This window comes from Typopeltis vanoorti, chromosome 2 (assembly GCF_054136105.1).
Source record: "Typopeltis vanoorti isolate ZY-2024b chromosome 2, IOZ_Tvanoo_1.0, whole genome shotgun sequence".
Lineage (NCBI taxonomy): Eukaryota > Metazoa > Arthropoda > Arachnida > Uropygi > Thelyphonidae > Typopeltis > Typopeltis vanoorti.
In genome coordinates this window covers 40,732,028-40,750,265 of record NC_143550.1, presented here as the reverse complement: position 1 = coordinate 40,750,265, position 18,238 = coordinate 40,732,028, and the positions used below count along the sequence as shown (strand labels likewise).

The 18,238-nt window shown below is 35.5% G+C and overlaps 1 protein-coding gene across 2 annotated transcripts in view; it reads left to right on the top strand.

Moving 5' to 3' along the window:
• Nucleotides 1–264: 264 nt before the first annotated feature.
• PIG-B (phosphatidylinositol glycan anchor biosynthesis class B) overlaps nucleotides 265–18,238 on the top strand; it is a 118,531-nt gene continuing 100,557 nt past the window's right edge. For both annotated transcript variants that reach the window (XM_090411104.1, XM_090411085.1), the window contains exons 1-2: nucleotides 265–816; nucleotides 9,643–9,793. In XM_090411104.1, coding sequence (XP_090267230.1) covers nucleotides 9,657–9,793 — 137 coding nt within the window. In that variant the 5' untranslated portion in view covers nucleotides 265–816; nucleotides 9,643–9,656. The remainder of the gene's footprint in view (nucleotides 817–9,642; nucleotides 9,794–18,238) is intronic.

Below are 18,238 nucleotides of genomic sequence, written 5' to 3'. Positions count from 1 at the left end.
CAAGGCTGGGTATGATAGATACTGTGTGAATGTCGAATAGTTGTTCTTGACATGATGTTACGGCCTCCCTCGATGAGTCTATCGACTCCTTGGAGTTGCCCGAAATAATAATAATAATAATAATAATAATAATAATAATAATAATAATAATAATAATAATAATAATAATGCCGAGAGAGGAAATGAACTTCGGCATACTTCGTAACTTCAACACTAACATATACACTGCAACGAGCGCCACTTTCGACTTCTGCGTAGATTGAAGTCTGTTTATGAAATTAACAAATTTAAAATGCTGTTTTAGTTCACTTTCTGCGGGGGTTGTATAAAAATTATTCTCGGCTTGTAGGTTGGATTCCACTTATTTAGATTATACCAAAGCAAATTGTTTAAGCGTAGGATGTCTGTGAATCGTGTGTTTTCCCTTTCCGGTGTGTGTTTTCGCTATTGTAAAAATTCGAGTTTCGATGGAGGAAAGAAGAGTCACTGCCGCTCCTTATGAGACAGCTAACTCACTTTCATTTGAAAATCCTTTCGAATTATTCCTTATGTCCTACATATTCTTACTACAGTCTTTCTTTCTTCCTCTGCCTCCATAATTATAGTCCGAAGACATTACAACGCACTAATGTCAGCATATCGAAATTCAGTTTTATTATTTTGTTCAAGTACTGCTTTCTACAGTACTTCTTTTTATGGGGTGTACAGTAATCTTATAGAACAGGCTCAAAGGGATTCTGAAGAAGGCATGATTTATACCTATTGTATATGCAGGGCTTCCTATCAATGATAATCCAGAGGAATGTTTAGATGAGTGTAAGTTTAAAACTTATTTTACTGACTGTAATGGTTTTGAAAGATAAATCATGCAGTTAATTATCTGGATGTGATACACTTCATGTTTTATTTTATTTTAATTAGTGTTATTTATTTATTTATTATTATTATTATTATTTTTTTTGGAAGGTTATTTTAATGAACACTTAACCACGTAACATATAAAAATAAGTAGTTATGAGGGATACATTAAAAAAGTACTTCATTATATGCTATTGGAGAATGTCTGATGTGTTATTATTGTAGGGCATCTCCATGGAGCTAGAAGATTCATTGCAAGAGACCCAAACTATCCACACAATCTATCATACCTTTCCTTCAACCCATTAACAGAAAAAGTACTCACAACTGACTGTGGCAACCCATTCCACTCATTTACAACTCACCAAGCAAAACATATAGGCCTCGCACTCTTACAGACCAAACTTTTATTCAACTTTCAGGGATGACCCCTGTTCTGGCCCCTCCAGCCAAGTACTGAAATATTTTCCCTGCATCAATCCTATCAAACCCTTTAAGTAACTTAAATGTTTCTGTCATATCCCTTCTTTTTCTCCTATCAACCAACTTCTGGAAACCACACACCCTCAATCTATCCTCATAGGGAACATTCCACAGGCCACTCACCATCTTCTTCACTCGTCTCTGAATCCTTTCCACTGCTTCCTCATCCTTAAGAAACCCAGGGAACCAGACTTGAACACAGTAATCCGATGTATCATATTCTTATAAAGAGGAATAACAACTTCCTTATCTCTACATGTTAATGTTCTTCAATAGCCAAGTAATCTTATGGGCATCCTTAGCAATATGTCCTCTAAACTTTATCTCTTTGTCTATCCCCCATGTCTAAATCTCTATCTCCAGCTGATCTGTTTCCTGGAGTAGTGCCATCAATGTGATACATGCCTTGTAATCTATTTTTCCCAAAATTGCACAACTTTACATTTCTCTACATTAAACTGACATCCATTATCTTCTCCCCCCCCCTGCATACTGACAGTATTTAAACATTCCTTCAACTCTCCACATTGCCTTGGTTGACTGTTACTCTACTTAATTTTGCATCATCAGCAAACATCTGAATATGACCTTTCAGGCTATTTCCTATATCATTTATGTACAAATTAAACAGCAATAGTTCCAGCACTGAACCATGCAGCACAGCAGTTATCACCTGTTTTTGCCTCAATTCTGTCCCTCCATATACCACTTTTTGATATCTGTCCAGCAGCCACCCTCTTGTCCACAAAAGCAGTGTCATGCCCATTCCAATTTGTTCTAATTTCCATAACAGTTCCATGCAGAATTTTGTCAAATTCCTTTGCACAATCCAGCAAAATCATCGTGTAGCCATTTCCTTTATCCAACTCAGCTGTTACATTATTATAAAAATTTAGTAAATTAATGTTTTTGCCTTGACACTCCACAGCATTTTCTTTTTCTGCATCTCATGCTTAATGATATTACTCATCCATCTAACTCCTACCTGAATAACCCTCCTCTCCTTAGCTATACCGTTTAATATTGCTTCTTCTAGATGACCCGTAACTATATCCCATGCACTACTAACATCATTGAATGCCCTGCAGTGTTTTATGCCATGCAAAAATATTTTAGCTGCTTCCTAAGCTTGTCATAATCAGCTACCTTGTTCCACATATACCCTTCTTGACAGAACATTTTTCATGTTATACAATCTCCCAAGTCAAGACTGCATGGTCACTTTCACCCATCAGAGGAATTTTGACTTACAGGTAACAAAGTTACATAATTGTTGAGTCTATGAGAGCGGTGACTAGCAGTGCACCACAAGAATATGTATTTGAGCATATTGTTATTTAATGTACATTTTAATGATACTGGAAAGTCTTAAGTGTGATATTCAATTTATTTCTGATGATGCTAACTTAGGAAGAGTGAAACGAATATAACTCTTTAAAAATCCCTGCAGGCTGATTTCAAAAGATTGGTCATAAACTGGAGGACATTACAGGCAGGGTATTATTAATGAGAACTTGTTGAAAAAATAGTTCTTGAACTGATGACTACTTCCAACTACATTTGATGATGAATTAATCATCATCATCAGAAATTCATTGAAGAATTTTAGTCTCTTCATTAGTAAAGTGTATTTTCCAGTAACTTGCTTGTACAAATCATATGAACATCAATGCATATTAATCATGATACAAATTTGTATTAATAAATATTAATGCCAGAAACACTTATGATTAATATTTTTATTGTAAAATTTTCAACTAAGTTTCATATCCTTTGTCAATACAGCTATAGGAAAATCAAATCAAATAAGAACAATTTAATTTAATGCATGTGATATTATGTACAATTATTATTATTATTATTATTATTATGGGCAACTCCAAGGAGTCGATAGACTAATCGGGGGAGGCCCTAACATCATGTCAAGAACAACTATTCGACATTCACACAGTATCTATCATACCTCTCCTTGAACTCTTTCACAGTCATGGCACCCACAACAGACACTGGCAGCTTATTCCACTCATTCACCACTCTCCAAGTAAAAAAACCTAGCTCTAACACTCTTGCTAACCACACTCTTGCCCAGCTTCCATGTATGGTCCATTTGGGGAGTTGGTGGATAGGGAGAAGTTATATTAACCAATACTCACCATTCATGTGTTCCATAATTGCAATTAAATATTGTTTATAATTTAAAAATAATTAACTAAATCAATTCATCATCATCAAATTACTGACATATACCCCTCAAAAGGTGTACAGGATATTATAATAGTACTACATGAAAAAACGTACATCATTACTAACTTAATATCAACAATTTTCCTCCAAATCAATCTGTTCTCTGTCAGGATCTAATGCCAACATCATTAGATCTTATATTTCTGTCTTCTAAGCTATTTTTTACTGTATCGATCCACCTATATCTTGGTGTTCCTCTGGGTCTTTTTCCTGTCAACTTGGTGGAAAACTTATTATGCTAATATTTCTTCTCCCATTCTGTTTAAGTGACCATACCACATGAGATTAGCTCTGCTGACACATTCCTGGATGCTAAAAATGTCATGTTCTTTCCTAATATCCTTTTTAATATGATATTGCCATTGATGCCATCTGTTCATGTGCCTAATCTTTCTCAGGACTCTCATATCTGTGGTCTCTGGCCTTTGATAAAGTGTTTTATTTCTAACCCAGTTCTCTGATCCATAAATTAAAATTGGTTTGACACCTTCTTACATAATAATAATTTAGTGTTTTGACTAATTTCTTTCTTATTCCATATAAATTTATTCAGTTAACTTCCTACCATACCATACCAGCTTTGTGACTCTGTTGTCTATTTCCATATTTAATTTACCTTCTTCACTAAAATTGTGCTTAAGTAGCTGAAATGTTTTACTTGTTCTATAGGTTTTTCATTCATAATCCAGTTGATATTTTCAATGTTTCTGCCTATTTTCATTGTCTTTGTCTTTTTAATGCTGACTTTCATACCATATCTTTTACAACAGTTATTCAGTTTAGTCAGGGAATCTTGCAGACTTGTAGCAGATTTATTTAGAAGTAACATCATCTGAATGAAGTAAATATCTGAGATTTACATCTCAATTTTAATATCTGGTTTATACCGTTTTCCTTAATAATGCGATCCATATAGATAATGAATAACAGTGGGGATAATGCACATCCTTGTCTGACATGAAAATTAATCAACCATCTTCCTGTACTTCTTTCAATTCTAACTGCTGACTTACAACTCAAATAAAGACTAAGTTTTGCTTGATATAATGCCCAATTGACACCATATAACTGTAGCATTTTGAATACTTTTTCTTTTGGCTTACACCTTTTGCAGGTCTACAAAACTTAAATATAGATTTTTGTTATATTCCACGGTTTCTCAACTATTTGTTGTAAAGTGAAAATATGATCCTGACAGCTGCTATTTGGCCTGAATTCAGCTTGTTCTTCACGAAACTTTTCCTCCACACTCTCTCTCAACCATTTCTCAAGTATACTTATATAAATATTATCAGGAATGCCCAGTAGGGAAATACTTCTGTACTTCTCATATTCAGTTTTATTTCCTGTTTTCCTGTTTTGTATATGGATATTATGAGAGCTGTACTGCAACCATCTGGAATTCCTCCCTCTGTCCAGGCCTTCTGAACAGTACAGCCTCCACAAGACTTTTATATCTCCATACTTTAGGATTGCTGGTTGAATATCATCTTTCCACATTTCAGGCTTTTGATGGCTTTTTCCATTTCATGTATGGATATGTATTCCTGATTGCATGCCTGTTGAGTGTTTTTTACCATAAAGTAATTACTCCATACATCAAGGATATCGTCAACCTGGTTGGCCGAGTGGTTAGCGTATCTGATCTCCAGCCAAAAGGCTGTGCATTTGAATCCTGCTGTGGGCATGGATGTTTGTGATTGTGTGTGAAAATACTAGTTGTGGTTGGTGGTAGATGGCATTGGTGTAGTTGTTGGATTGAGTGGTGGAGACAGTGTTGTAGAACAAGTGCTCTCCCTCAACGAGCCTATGGACTCCCTGGAGATGTCATGTAATAATAATATAGTTCGCGCACCGATTAGAGATTCCTCGACACTTCTGTGCATATCAGAAAAAGGAGAATCCATTCCGATAATAGGGTAATCAATCTGTCTTCTGGGATGAGTTTGTTTATTATTACAGGTCGGAAAATTTAGCTTTTCTTTTACAAACATTGTGTTTTTAAAGTGTAACTATTTTGCTTGTATAACAGTTGGAAAAATGTACGTAGAGTATTAACAAAATTAAAAAAGGTATAGCATAAAACAAAAATTTAACTAAGTTTATTTTTAAGAAAGTTTTCTATAAAATAAAAATAATTATACAGAAAAACAAAAATTTTTCAAATGAACTTAGATATTCTAAACTCTCAGTTGAGCGAACTGAGACACTTTAATGTCCTAAACCGATTAATTATTTATGACTTGTTGTGACTCTTTTAACAAACCCATGCAAAAAAAGATGTTGGAAAAAAATACCATTATCAAATCCTTTTAATCTTCAGAGTCATCTGAATCGGTATCCGAATCGGCATCACTTTCACTTAAACTGATCACCAAAGGTTGGCGTAATTCTTCGATAATTCCGTCTCTGTCCCAATACATATTTTCCAATGAGGTGACACGAGAGCAATATTTTCCCTAGTTTTGAACTGTAATACTTTCAATCGCCTGTTCTGAAAGCTTAAAAAGCGTCGACATGTCAATATCCCCAGTTACGTTGCGATGGTGAATGAAACTTTTCACTTCTCCCCAAACATACTCAATAGCATTAATATCGCAATGATATGGTGGTAGCCTCAAAGCTAGAAATCTATGCTCTTTGAGCATTGTGTCGAATTTAAATAGTTTAGTTGTGGGCGAGTTTCCTTTGTTTGACCAAATTAAGCAATTCAATTTTTCGCATATCTGGGAAATGAGAAATGTTATTTGTAGAGAGCCAATCCATAAGAACTTGCTTCTTATTAGACCAATTTGGAACTTTGTTTAATCGAATAGAGTGATATGAAGCGTTGTCAGTTATAACAACAGCATTTTTAGGAAGGTTTGGAATCAGTTTTTCTTCTGCCCACTTTTCGAAGATCGTAGAATTCATTTGCCCATGTAATTTCCAGTAGTTGAATTGACTTTGTATAGTAAGTTTGAATTCTGTAAAAAAAACCATTTCTCCATCCGCACACAAAATTATTATGCGCCGTGAGGCATTTCCTTTTTGTAACACTCCACATTCTTCTTTAGCCTGCCAACATTTTCCATAAGTTAAATTACTATCAATTCAAGTTACATCTAGATACACATTTGGTCTTTTCTCCTCCTCCCTGAAACGTCTTATTGCTCTCTAATACTGCATTCTAGATAAACCAATGTCACCTCGCTCCATGATAAGTTTCCTTTTATTCTGGGACTTTTTAAAACAAAATCCGATTTCATGAAGTATTTTCCTTAAAATTTCTCTTTTCCAAGGAAAATTAATTTTTTCTTTAAGCACAGGAATCAATTTCGGAACAGTTGGCACTCTTATCTCGACCATGTAAAATTCGTGAATAGTTCTTCTTATAACGTCTACATCAAAATCATTCAAAGTTACTATTTCGATGGTTTTCTTTCTATGGCGCTTTTTTTTGGGAGATTTAAATTTTGGCTTGCCTTCACCTTTTGATACCCTACGAATTCTTTTAACAGTCGACCCCGATATGCCTGCAATTGCACTTGCATGTTTTATGACTTGAGAGAGGGCAACAAGGAGACGGCTTTCTGACAATTCTTTTTCATAGAATATCAGCACATTATTCAATATTCTTTTGCAAGAGCTACTGAAACGTTTAACAACAGAACTTGTTGACTGTACTGGATCCGTCATACAAATATTGCAAAAAAACCGACAACAAAAATCAAGCTAGTACTAGTACAGCGACAGACAAGAAAGCACGTGATTTCACGTTGGTGACCAATTCATACATCCTTCATTTCTTTCTCCCCTTCAGCATGAATTGACTATTCTTGACAAAATGACAAGGAGAGACCTACAAACGGTGGGCAAACTATAATAATAATAATAATTATTATTATTATTCAGGCCTCCATGGAGTCGAGAGATTTATCGTAGGAGGTCCTTCTTAGGAAACACTATCATACCACTCCAGGCAGTTGAATAATAATAATATCTTTTTCTCCAGTTTTCATCTAACCTTTATCGTCTCTAATTTCTTTTACAGCACTCTTTCCTCTGTTTCTGAGCTTTTTCAACAGCCTTCAGAATACTTTGTCACCTTCCTGATATTTATTTTGTATGTTCTTGCCAAAGTCTTCCCATGACTTTTGTTTAGATAGTTTACACAGTGTTTAGCTGTCTTACATTTGTCTCTGTATTCTCCAAGAGCACAAGCTGACTTACTCGCCAGTAACTTTCTGTATGATTTCTTCTTTTCCTTGACTGCCTCTTGAACTTCCTGAGTCCACTTTGGAGTTCTGATTTTTCTTTCCTTGCCGACAACCTCCCACATGCCTCTCTGGCTGAATCAGTCAATGTTTTCTTCAGGGCTTGCCACTGAATCTCCAGGGTTTGGTGCCTGTTCTCAAATTCTTTCATTTTTGTTGAATAATTTTTGCATATTTCAGTCTACAGTTCATGTTCAACTTTTATATGATTTAAAACTTTCTCACATGTTCTTTTCAATATGAAATTCAATTTTATTCTGCTTAAGACTAAATGGTGATCATTTCCAATTTCAAATCCTCTGTACACTCCCGTGTCCTGCACCAGTGAGAAAACATCATTATCAACAGTAACATGGTCAATGAGACTTTCTTATTCTTTGCCGCTTCTCTTCATGTGAAATTATGCATATTCATATGTTGGAACATTGTGCTAGTAATAACCAGTCCATGTCCTGAGCAGAAATCCAACAGGTAGTTGCCATTATTATTAGCTTTGCTCTTTTCTCCAGATTTTCCCAAAATATTTCTGTATGTCTGACAATCATTTCCTACTCTGCTATTTAGATCTCCAAGAAGAACCAACTTTAGCTTTTTCATTGTGTCAGTTGCTTTCTATAAAGCCTTAAAAAATTCCATCACTACTATCTTAGTAGAACTTCCTGTGTGACCATTGGCACAAATTAGTCTCATTTTCCATTCCTCATTCTGATATTTGCCCACATCATGCTACTTGATATTGCCTGCTGTTCCATTCAAGAAGATTAGCTTTGTATTTAGTGTTGTATACTCTAGCTACTCCTTCTTTTCTCTGATTGTCATTGCCTGAATATAATATTTTGTATTTATTGCTTGGAAAGATCTTACCATTTTTGTGTTTTTTGTTTCAGTCTCTCCTGTTATTTTGATTTGGTACGTATCCAATTCTTCTGCTAGTTCCATTTCTTTGTCTTTCAGGCTTCTTATGTTGATAGTATCAATCTATAACTGTGGTGATACTGATTTGGAATGTGTTTCAGGATTTGTTCCAGTAGCTGACTTTTTTGCTGCTTGCCCTGGTTCCCTGGCGAAAACAATTGGGGGCCTTGTTTAACTGGGCTTTGCTCCAGTTGGCATGAAATTCTTTCATGTTGTACCATCATTTTACATTGTGGTTTAAGCTAATAAGAATACAGTTTGGTCGGATAAATTCCAAATTGCCAGCCTAGCCTCGTTTGTTCAGTATCCAGGTACATACCTAACAGTTTCATCGCGAGAAGGTGAAGATTGGGCATTAGGTCAGAAGGTCGAATTAGTTCTCCACATTCCTTTAATGGCTTTTTTGGAGATCTCTCAATTATACAGCTTTTACTCCTTGTCAGATATTATTTTAATTGTTGAGAATTAACATAGCAGCAGCAACAGTACCATTGATTATTCAAAATATGGTCAAAGTAGCAACTGATAAACTCAATCATCACAGTGTTTTGTATGCTTTTTATTATATATGAAGCATTTTTTCATATGAAATGTACCTTATATGAGGAATGCGCTACAAAAACTGAATATTCTGCAGTTTAACTTTTCATATTATTTCATTTTGTATGTGCTAACATTTAATGACATTATCAAATAATAATAAATTGCATTATTGATGCTGAAATAAGTAATAAAATTAACTGAAAGACATTTAATATTTTTAATAATAAAGCTATACTCTGATTGGGATCTATACTCTGGTATTTTTAATTTACTTTTTTTAAAAATAATTCTATCAATAATAAAATCTAATGGCATTAATCTGGTAAAGTGATTTCATTTGCAGATCCAGCAATTACCATGCAAGCCAAAGGAAATGTTATAGCATTATTAGTTTTTATGTGCTGTCGCTTATTGACAGTATTTTTTGTGCAAACAGCTTTTGTTCCAGATGAATACTGGCAATCATTAGAAGTTGCACACCACTTAACATTTGGGTATGTATCTATATAGAACTAAATACAGGTAATCCATCAGAACTTGAATGTTTTTTAATCATTGCTTTCTTCATTTAATTGCATTGCTTGTTGTAGATTTTGGATTAATCTCGGTAATCTAGAACTAAGCTGACTGTTATTATTTTAACACACACCCCCTTAGAGTCACTTGTTGCAGGAGGTACACACTGTTACAAACAAAGACCATGAAACAGTACTTTAAACTCATTCAGTATATTTGCATTTACCACATTGTTAGGCAATGCATTTCACCTGCCAACCACTCTCCATACAAAGAATATGCTCCTTATGTCTTTCTGCACCCTCTTTATACATTTTCCAGGTATGGCTTCCCTGTTCTCTTTCCTTTTAGTATTCTAAAAAATTTCTTCCACATTAAACCCAGTATCAATTCTTTACCAATTTAAACATCATGATCGTATTCCCTCTCCTCCTATTCACAAAGCTTTATAATTGCATTCCTCAGTCTGTCTTCCTGTTCCATATTTCAAAGACCAGTTACTACCTTGGCCTTCTCCAGAAATTAGCCTAAGGACCACTTCTGTGCACTGTAATACATATGAAGCCTTATCAAGGCCTTATACAATGGAACCATAATCTTCTTGATTCCCCATTACTCTCCCCAGTTTTGCAATTTGCAAACAATTGTATACTCCAGTTAACTTCCTGGAACATTCTCTTAAGACATGGTATGTCATCAAGTCCTATTGCCTAATTGATATTGCATATCAGTTTATCCTCATAACAACATTGTAGCATCTAGATATAATTTTAGTTATCCACTTTGATGAATTGCTCATTGAATTTGTGTCCTCTACTGCAGTTACCAGTTTACCACTTTCATCCATTAACATCATCTTGTTATAATCATTCTTCTTTCTATTTAGCACATAAAAAAAAATTAAAATATTTCCTAGGATTTTTCTTTTCCTGATTTACTAATTTCTGCTCATGCTATACTTTTTCTGTGAAAGTCACTTTCCTGATCTGCATGCTTTACTCTTTCTACAACTGTTACCATATTTATCTTGTGCTACCTTCACAGTGCTTTCTTGCAGATTTCATGCTTAATCCCTTTATTCATTCATTCGACAACACACCTTCTTTATTCAGCCTTTTGACTTTTGGAATACATTCACCTGTTGTTGCTGTTAAGTATCTTTTTTGTCACTCCTCAAGCAGCATTTTTTCCTTCCTTCTTTAATTCATTCCATGCTGTAGCTCCAAACTGTCTACTCAGCTTTTCATAATCGCTACCCCTGTAATTCCTCATATGTCCTTTCCTTACAGAAGTCTTCATATTTCCGTTTACAATCACATCCTTTGATAAAATTATCAGATCTAAGACTCAGTCCTTGAATGTGCTCTTGCATTTATTTTCCTTATTTCCAGATGCCATCTCTTCATTTCATTCTATCATCATAACCATCATCCAATTCCTGACATGTACCCTCAAGGGGTATGCAGGATATTATTATTGTTATTTGACACCTCCAGAGAGTCCAAAGACTCATCAAGGATTTACTCATGAAGAATTTACATCACTACTAACTTCCTATCAAAAATTTTCCTCCAAATCAATATATTATTTGTCAAGACTCCAGCATTATCAGATCTTATATTTCTGTCTTCTAAGTCACTTTTTGCTGTATCAATCTACCTTGGTGTTCCTCTGGGTTCTTTTTTCCTACCAACTTGGCAGAAAACTCGTTTTGCTAATATTTCTTCTCCCACCACATGAGATTAGCTCTACTAACAATATCAAGTTCTTTCCTAACATCCTCGTTTTTAATATGATATTGCCATTGATGCCATCTGTTCATGTTCCTAATCTTTCTCAGGACTCTCATGTCTGTGGTCTCTAGTCTTTGGTTAAGTGTTTTATTTCTAATCCATCTCTCAGATCCATAACTTAAAATTGTTTTGAACACTGTCTTATAATTTAGTGTTTTATTCCATATAAATTTATTCAGTTGACTTCCTACCTTACCAGCTTTTTGTTGATTCTGTTGTCTATTTCCATATTTAATTTACCATCTTCACTAAAAATTGTACCTAAATAACTGAAATGTTTTGCTTGTTCTATAGGTTATCTTTAAGATGCAGTTGATATTTTCAATGTTTCTGCCTATTTTCATTGTCCTTGTCTTGTTATTGCTGATTTTCATACCAAATTTATTACAACAGTTATTCAGTCTAGTCAGGAAACCTTGTACTGGATCTATTTAAAAGTACAACATCATCTGTATAAAGTAAAGAGCTGAGATTAACATCTCCAGTTTTAATATCAGATTGTACTGCTTTCCTTCATAATGTGATCCATATAGATAATGAATAACTGAGAGGATAATGCACATAATTGTCTGACAGGAGAATTAATATTAAACCATCTTCATGTACTTCCTTCAATTCTAACTGCTGACTTACAACTCAAATAAAGACTAAGCATGCTTGATATAATGCTCCATTGACCCCATATAACTGTGGTGTTTTGAAGAGCTTTTCCCTTGGCACCTTGTCATATGCCTTTTGCAGGCCTACAAAACTTAAATTCAGATTTTTGTTATATTCCACAATTTCTCATTTTATTATTTGTTGTAAAGTGAAAATCTGATCCTGACAGACCTCTACTTGACCTGAATTCAGCTTTTTCTTCACCAAGCTTCCAGTCAACAGTCCTTCTCAACCGTTTCTCAAGTACACTTATAAATCTTACCAGGAACACTCAGTAGGGAAATACCTCTCTAATTCTGATATTCAGTTTTATTTTCCGTTTTATATATGAGTACTATGAGAACTGAAAGTTTATTTTCCACTTGGTTAGAGTATAATAAATTTAGTTTAATCCTTTATCCAAGTGTGAGCAAACAAAGTTTGCGCCTGAAAGTATCTTCAGGACTGGGTTAAGGTGGTACACACCAGGGCAACTCGTTGCAACAAGTTTGCAACGAGTTGCCCTGGTGTGTACCACCTTAACCCAGTCCTGAAGATACTTTCAGGCGCAAACTTTGTTTGCTCACACTTGGATAAAGGATTAAACTAAATTTATTATACTCTAACCAAGTGGAAAATAAACTTTCAACATCTTTCTCTAAATCCAGAGTAATTTATTAAAAAAGGGTGGCACACCAATTGGCAATTCCTATAGGTGGAGATGACCTGCAAATGCTTCTGCCTGATATCTCGACTTGGGCCTGGCTCCCACTGAAGAGACCTCAATAAAGGTCGAAACCGGTCTGGGTAGTGGCCCTTCCCTTAATGCATAACAATAGACATATCCGCAAGGAGATGTGTTTTGCATTATAGGAGATACTAGGATAGGAGTGTTGGTAGCTTGCTCCACCTTTGCAACGAGTTGCCCTGGTGTGTACCACCTTAACCCAGTCCTGAAGATACTTTCAGGCGCAAACTTTGTTTGCTCACACTTGGATAAAGGATTAAACTAAATTTATTATACTCTAACCAAGTGGAAAATAAACTTTCAACATCTTTCTCTAAATCCAGAGTAATTTATTAAAAAAGGGTGGCACACCAATTGGCAATTCCTATAGGTGGAGATGACCTGCAAATGCTTCTGCCTGATATCTCGACTTGGGCCTGGCTCCCACTGAAGAGACCTCAATAAAGGTCAAAACCGGTCTGGGTAGTGGCCCTTCCCTTAATGCATAACAATAGACATATCCGCAAGGAGATGTGTTTTGCATTATAGGAGATACTAGGATAGGAGTGTTGGTAGCTTGCTCCACCTTTGCAACGAGTTGCCCTGGTGTGTACCACCTTAACCCAGTCCTGAAGATACTTTCAGGCGCAAACTTTGTTTGCTCACACTTGGATAAAGGATTAAACTAAATTTATTATACTCTAACCAAGTGGAAAATAAACTTTCAACATCTTTCTCTAAATCCAGAGTAATCTATTAAAAAAGGGTGGCACACCAATTGGCAATTCCTATAGGTGGAGATGACCTGCAAATGCTTCTGCCTGATATCTCGACTTGGGCCTGGCTCCCACTGAAGAGACCTCAATAAAGGTCGAAACCGGTCTGGGTAGTGGCCCTTCCCTTAATGCATAACAATAGACATATCCGCAAAGAGATGTGTTTTGCATTATAGGAGATACTAGGATAGGAGTGTTGGTAGCTTGCTCCACCTTTGCAACGAGTTGCCCTGGTGTGTACCACCTTAACCCAGTCCTGAAGATACTTTCAGGTGCAAACTTTGTTTGCTCACACTTGGATAAAGGATTAAACTAAATTTATTATACTATGAGAACTCTACTCCAATCATCTGGAATTCCTCCCTCTGTCCAGGCCTTCTGAACATTACAGCCTCTGCAATACTTTTATATCTCCATACTTGAGAATTGCTGGTTGAATATCATTTTTCCACATTTCAGGCTTTTGATGGTGTTTTTCTATTTCATGTATGAATATTTATTCCTAATTGCATGCCTGTCTGGGTGTTTTTTTTTTTTTTTTTATCACTGTGCTGTCATTCATTGCTTGTTTTATTCAGCAATTTTTCAAAGTGATTACTTGGATACATTTTTCTCCAGTTTTCATGTCACCTTTATCATCCATAATTCCTTTTATAGCATTCTTTCCTCCATTCCTGAGCTTTCTCAACAGCTTCCAGAATATTATTCATTTTATGGCTATTTAGCCTGTTTTTGTTTAGGTGTGCCCCTTTTTATAATGTCATTGGTGTTTTACTCAGTTCTAAGGCATTACTGAAGTTTTACATAAATAAATATATGAAGAATATAAGAGGGAAAATTCGGACATACCTTTAGGATGTTGCTGGCTATCCTTATTCAGTTGCATCCTGGAGTGTGGCAACAACATTCATCTGCTGTTTGATGGGAGTATGATTGAAAGGAAGGGGTTTTTGGAACTCTACCCCCCTTCCTTCCTTTCAATCATACTCCCACCAGACAGCAGATAAATGTTGTTGCACATGCCAGGATGTTGCTAAATTAGAAGACAGCCAGCAACATGCTAAAGGTATGTCCAAATTTTCTCTTATATTCTTCATATATTTATGTATGCAAAACTTCAGTAATGCCTTAGAACTGAGTAAAAAGCCAATGACATTATAAAAAGGGGCACTCCTAAACAAAAATAGGCTAAATAGCCATAAAATTAATAATATTTTCTTAGAGGAATTATATTTTCTTATTCCCAACATGGGAATTTTCCCAGAAATAAAACCTATAAAAAGAACAAACCCAACAGAAGAACTGAAGATAGCAACTCTCAGTATAAGGAGTATTAATGGAAAGGAAATTGAGCTTGCAGAAGAACTGGAAAAGTACCATTTGGACATAATTGGCATCGCTGAAACAAATAAACTTCTTGATTGGAAGACAGTTTCAAGCAGAGTTACATGGACAAACATCAAAATAGGGAAATGGACAATGAAATTTTTTGTGCATATGTTCCACAAAAGAATCTCTTAAGGATGAAGTAGAGGAATTTTTCGAGTGATTTGAGCAGGCAGCTGACATAAAGAAAATGGAAAAGTAATACTTGTTGGAGATCTAAACAGTAAAATGGTGAGTGAATTCCATCAGGCATATAAAAATGTTTTGGGAAAATTTGGAGAAAAGGCAAGGCTAATAATAATGGTAAGTATTATCTGCTGGATTTCTGCTCAGCATATGGACTAGGGATTACTAACGCCATTTTTCAACATAAAGTGTGCACAAGGCCTCTGTAGCTCAGTTGGTATAGACAGAGCCCTTTGGTCAGAAAGACCTGGATTCAATTCCTGTCAGTGATGTGAGGAGACTTTATCTGGTCTCTTTCAACCAAAGGTGAGTTAGCTGGTCTCGTACTAGCAGTCATTTGAAAAACCTGGAAACTCAAGTTTTTTTGTTCCCCAGAACAGGCAAACCGGTCCCATGAACACATGCTTCAATAGGACACTCCTGTAATAGGATTGATCGACCTATTCTGCGGGATTTCCAGCTTCGAATTCATAATAGGTCGTGAAGCCTAATATGTAACTGTAACAGGCCAATCATCTGGTGATCAGACACAAGAAATAAGAAAAGTATTGATTATGTTATTGTTGCTAGTGATATCTTCATGCTGGTTTAGGATACAAGAGTCTACAAAGGATTTGATATTGAAAGTGACCATCACTTAGTTTGGATAAAAATGGATATCACATTGAAAAAAAAAAGTATGTAAGAAAGTTTTTTAAAAAAGTTGAGCAGATTTTACAGGTAACTGTTGACTCGACTATACAAACATTATTGAATACAAAATGAAGCAGATTGAAAACAAGAACCAAACCATGGAGTCTGAGTGGCATACTCAGAAGAGGACTTTGATTGAGTCAGCTAGGGAGGTATGTGGTGAAGTTGTCTGCAAGGATAGAAAAATAACATGGTGAACACAGGAAGTTAAAGAAGCAGTCCTGAAAAAAAAGAAAGCATACTGAAAGTTCGTAGCATTCAGAACATGTTCAATATTCAGAGAATGCTCTGAATGGATACAGAGAAAAATGTAAGAGAGCTAAGTTATGTGTGAAAGCAGCTAAACAAAAGTAATTAAAATACTTTGGTAAGAATATAGAAAGTAAATATCAGGAAATATAATAAATTTAGTTTAATCCTTTATCCAAGTGTGAGCAAACAAAGTTTGTGCCTGAAAGTATCTTCAGGACTGGGGTAAGGTAGTGCAACACCAGGGTGACTCCTTGCAAAGGTGGAGCAAGCTACTATCACTCCTATCTCAGTATCTCCCATAATGCAAAACACATCTCCTTGCAGATATGTCTAATGTTATGCATTAAGAGAAGGGCCACAACCCAGACTAGTTTCAACCTTTATTGAGGTCTCTTCAGTGGGAGCCAGGCCCAAGTGGAGATATCACTCCTATCTCAGTATCTCCCATAATGCAAAACACATCTCCTTGCAGATATGTCTAATGTTATGCATTAAGAGAAGGGCCACAACCCAGACTAGTTTCAACCTTTATTGAGGTCTCTCCAGCCAGAAGCATTAGCAAGGTCATCTCTACCTATAGGAGTTGCCAAATGGTGTGCTGCCTTTTTAATAAATTACTCTGGATTTAGAGAAAGATGTTGAAAGTTTATTTTTCACTTGGTTAGAATATAATAAATTTAGTTTAATCCTTTATCCGGATTAAATATCTATTTAATATGCCACCTTCCTGATATTAAATATCAGGAATGTGGCAAAATGTTCTGGAGGCTACTGAAAAAGCTTAGAAATGGAGGAAGTCAACGATGATAAAGGTGACATGAAAACTGATGATAATTATATCCTAGATGTCTGGAGTAATCACTTTGAAAGACTGTTAAATTAAACAAGCAGTGAGAGAATTGCAGTAGAAAATTTTAGAGAAATGCAAAGATGAGTACATATAAATACTTGAGGTAGAAAAAGCCATCAAAAACTTGAAATGTCGAAAGGCAGCTGGAGTAGATATTTGACTGGAAATGTTCAAATATGGAGTTATAAAAATTTTGCAGTGGCTGCACAAAAAAAAAAGGAAATAAAGAGGAATGTGAGAATTACAGAGGAATTTCTCTACTAAGTGTTTCTAGGTAAGATTTATGCAAGCATACTTGAAAAGAGATTGAGAAAAATTGTGGAAGAGAAACTTGGAAAAGAACAAGCTGGGTTTGGTAAATATACAGGTTGCCAATATCAGATTTTTGCTTCCTGCAAATGGTTGAGAAATCAGGAGAATATGACAAGGATCTGTACCTAAGTTTTGTAGATCTGGAAAGGCATATGATAAGGTGTACGAGAGTTGAAAAGTTGTGATAATCACTGTAAAGGAATTGAGGTAGAACCACCTAACTTACATGAAGTGTTATGCACTTGTTACAACACTGCTGCATCATTTGCAGTCCTCTGAGAAAAAAAAAGTTTCCCTTGTTGCACCAGTCCTCAGCTGCATATACGACTTCGTCATCTGTGGTAAATTTTGTTTCTTTAAATTTGGGAGTAACAAATAGTGAGATGGGGCGAGATCTGGCAAATAGGGTGGTTGAGACAGACATTGAAAGCCCAAGTTATGTATTGTCTGTCGGGTTTTGTGAGCAGATGCATTGTTCTGCAAAAGCAACATGCCTCTGCTCAGTTTCCTGTGGTGTTTTTCCTTCAGTACCCCCTTTAATTCTTTCAGAGCTGTTGAATAAACTGCTGCTGTAACAGTTTCATCTTTTTTTTTTTTTTGAGGTACTTAGTAAGGATTACACCATCCATATTCCAAAAGACAATGGCAAGAACCTTCCCTGCTGACTTTTGGGTTCAGAACTTTTATGGTAGTGGAGAACCTTTGTGTCTCTATTCCATTGACTGTTGTTTGGGTCATGACGATGATGTCATGCTTCATCAACAGTCACAATACGAGCTAAAATATTTGCAATAGATTTTTTGAAATGA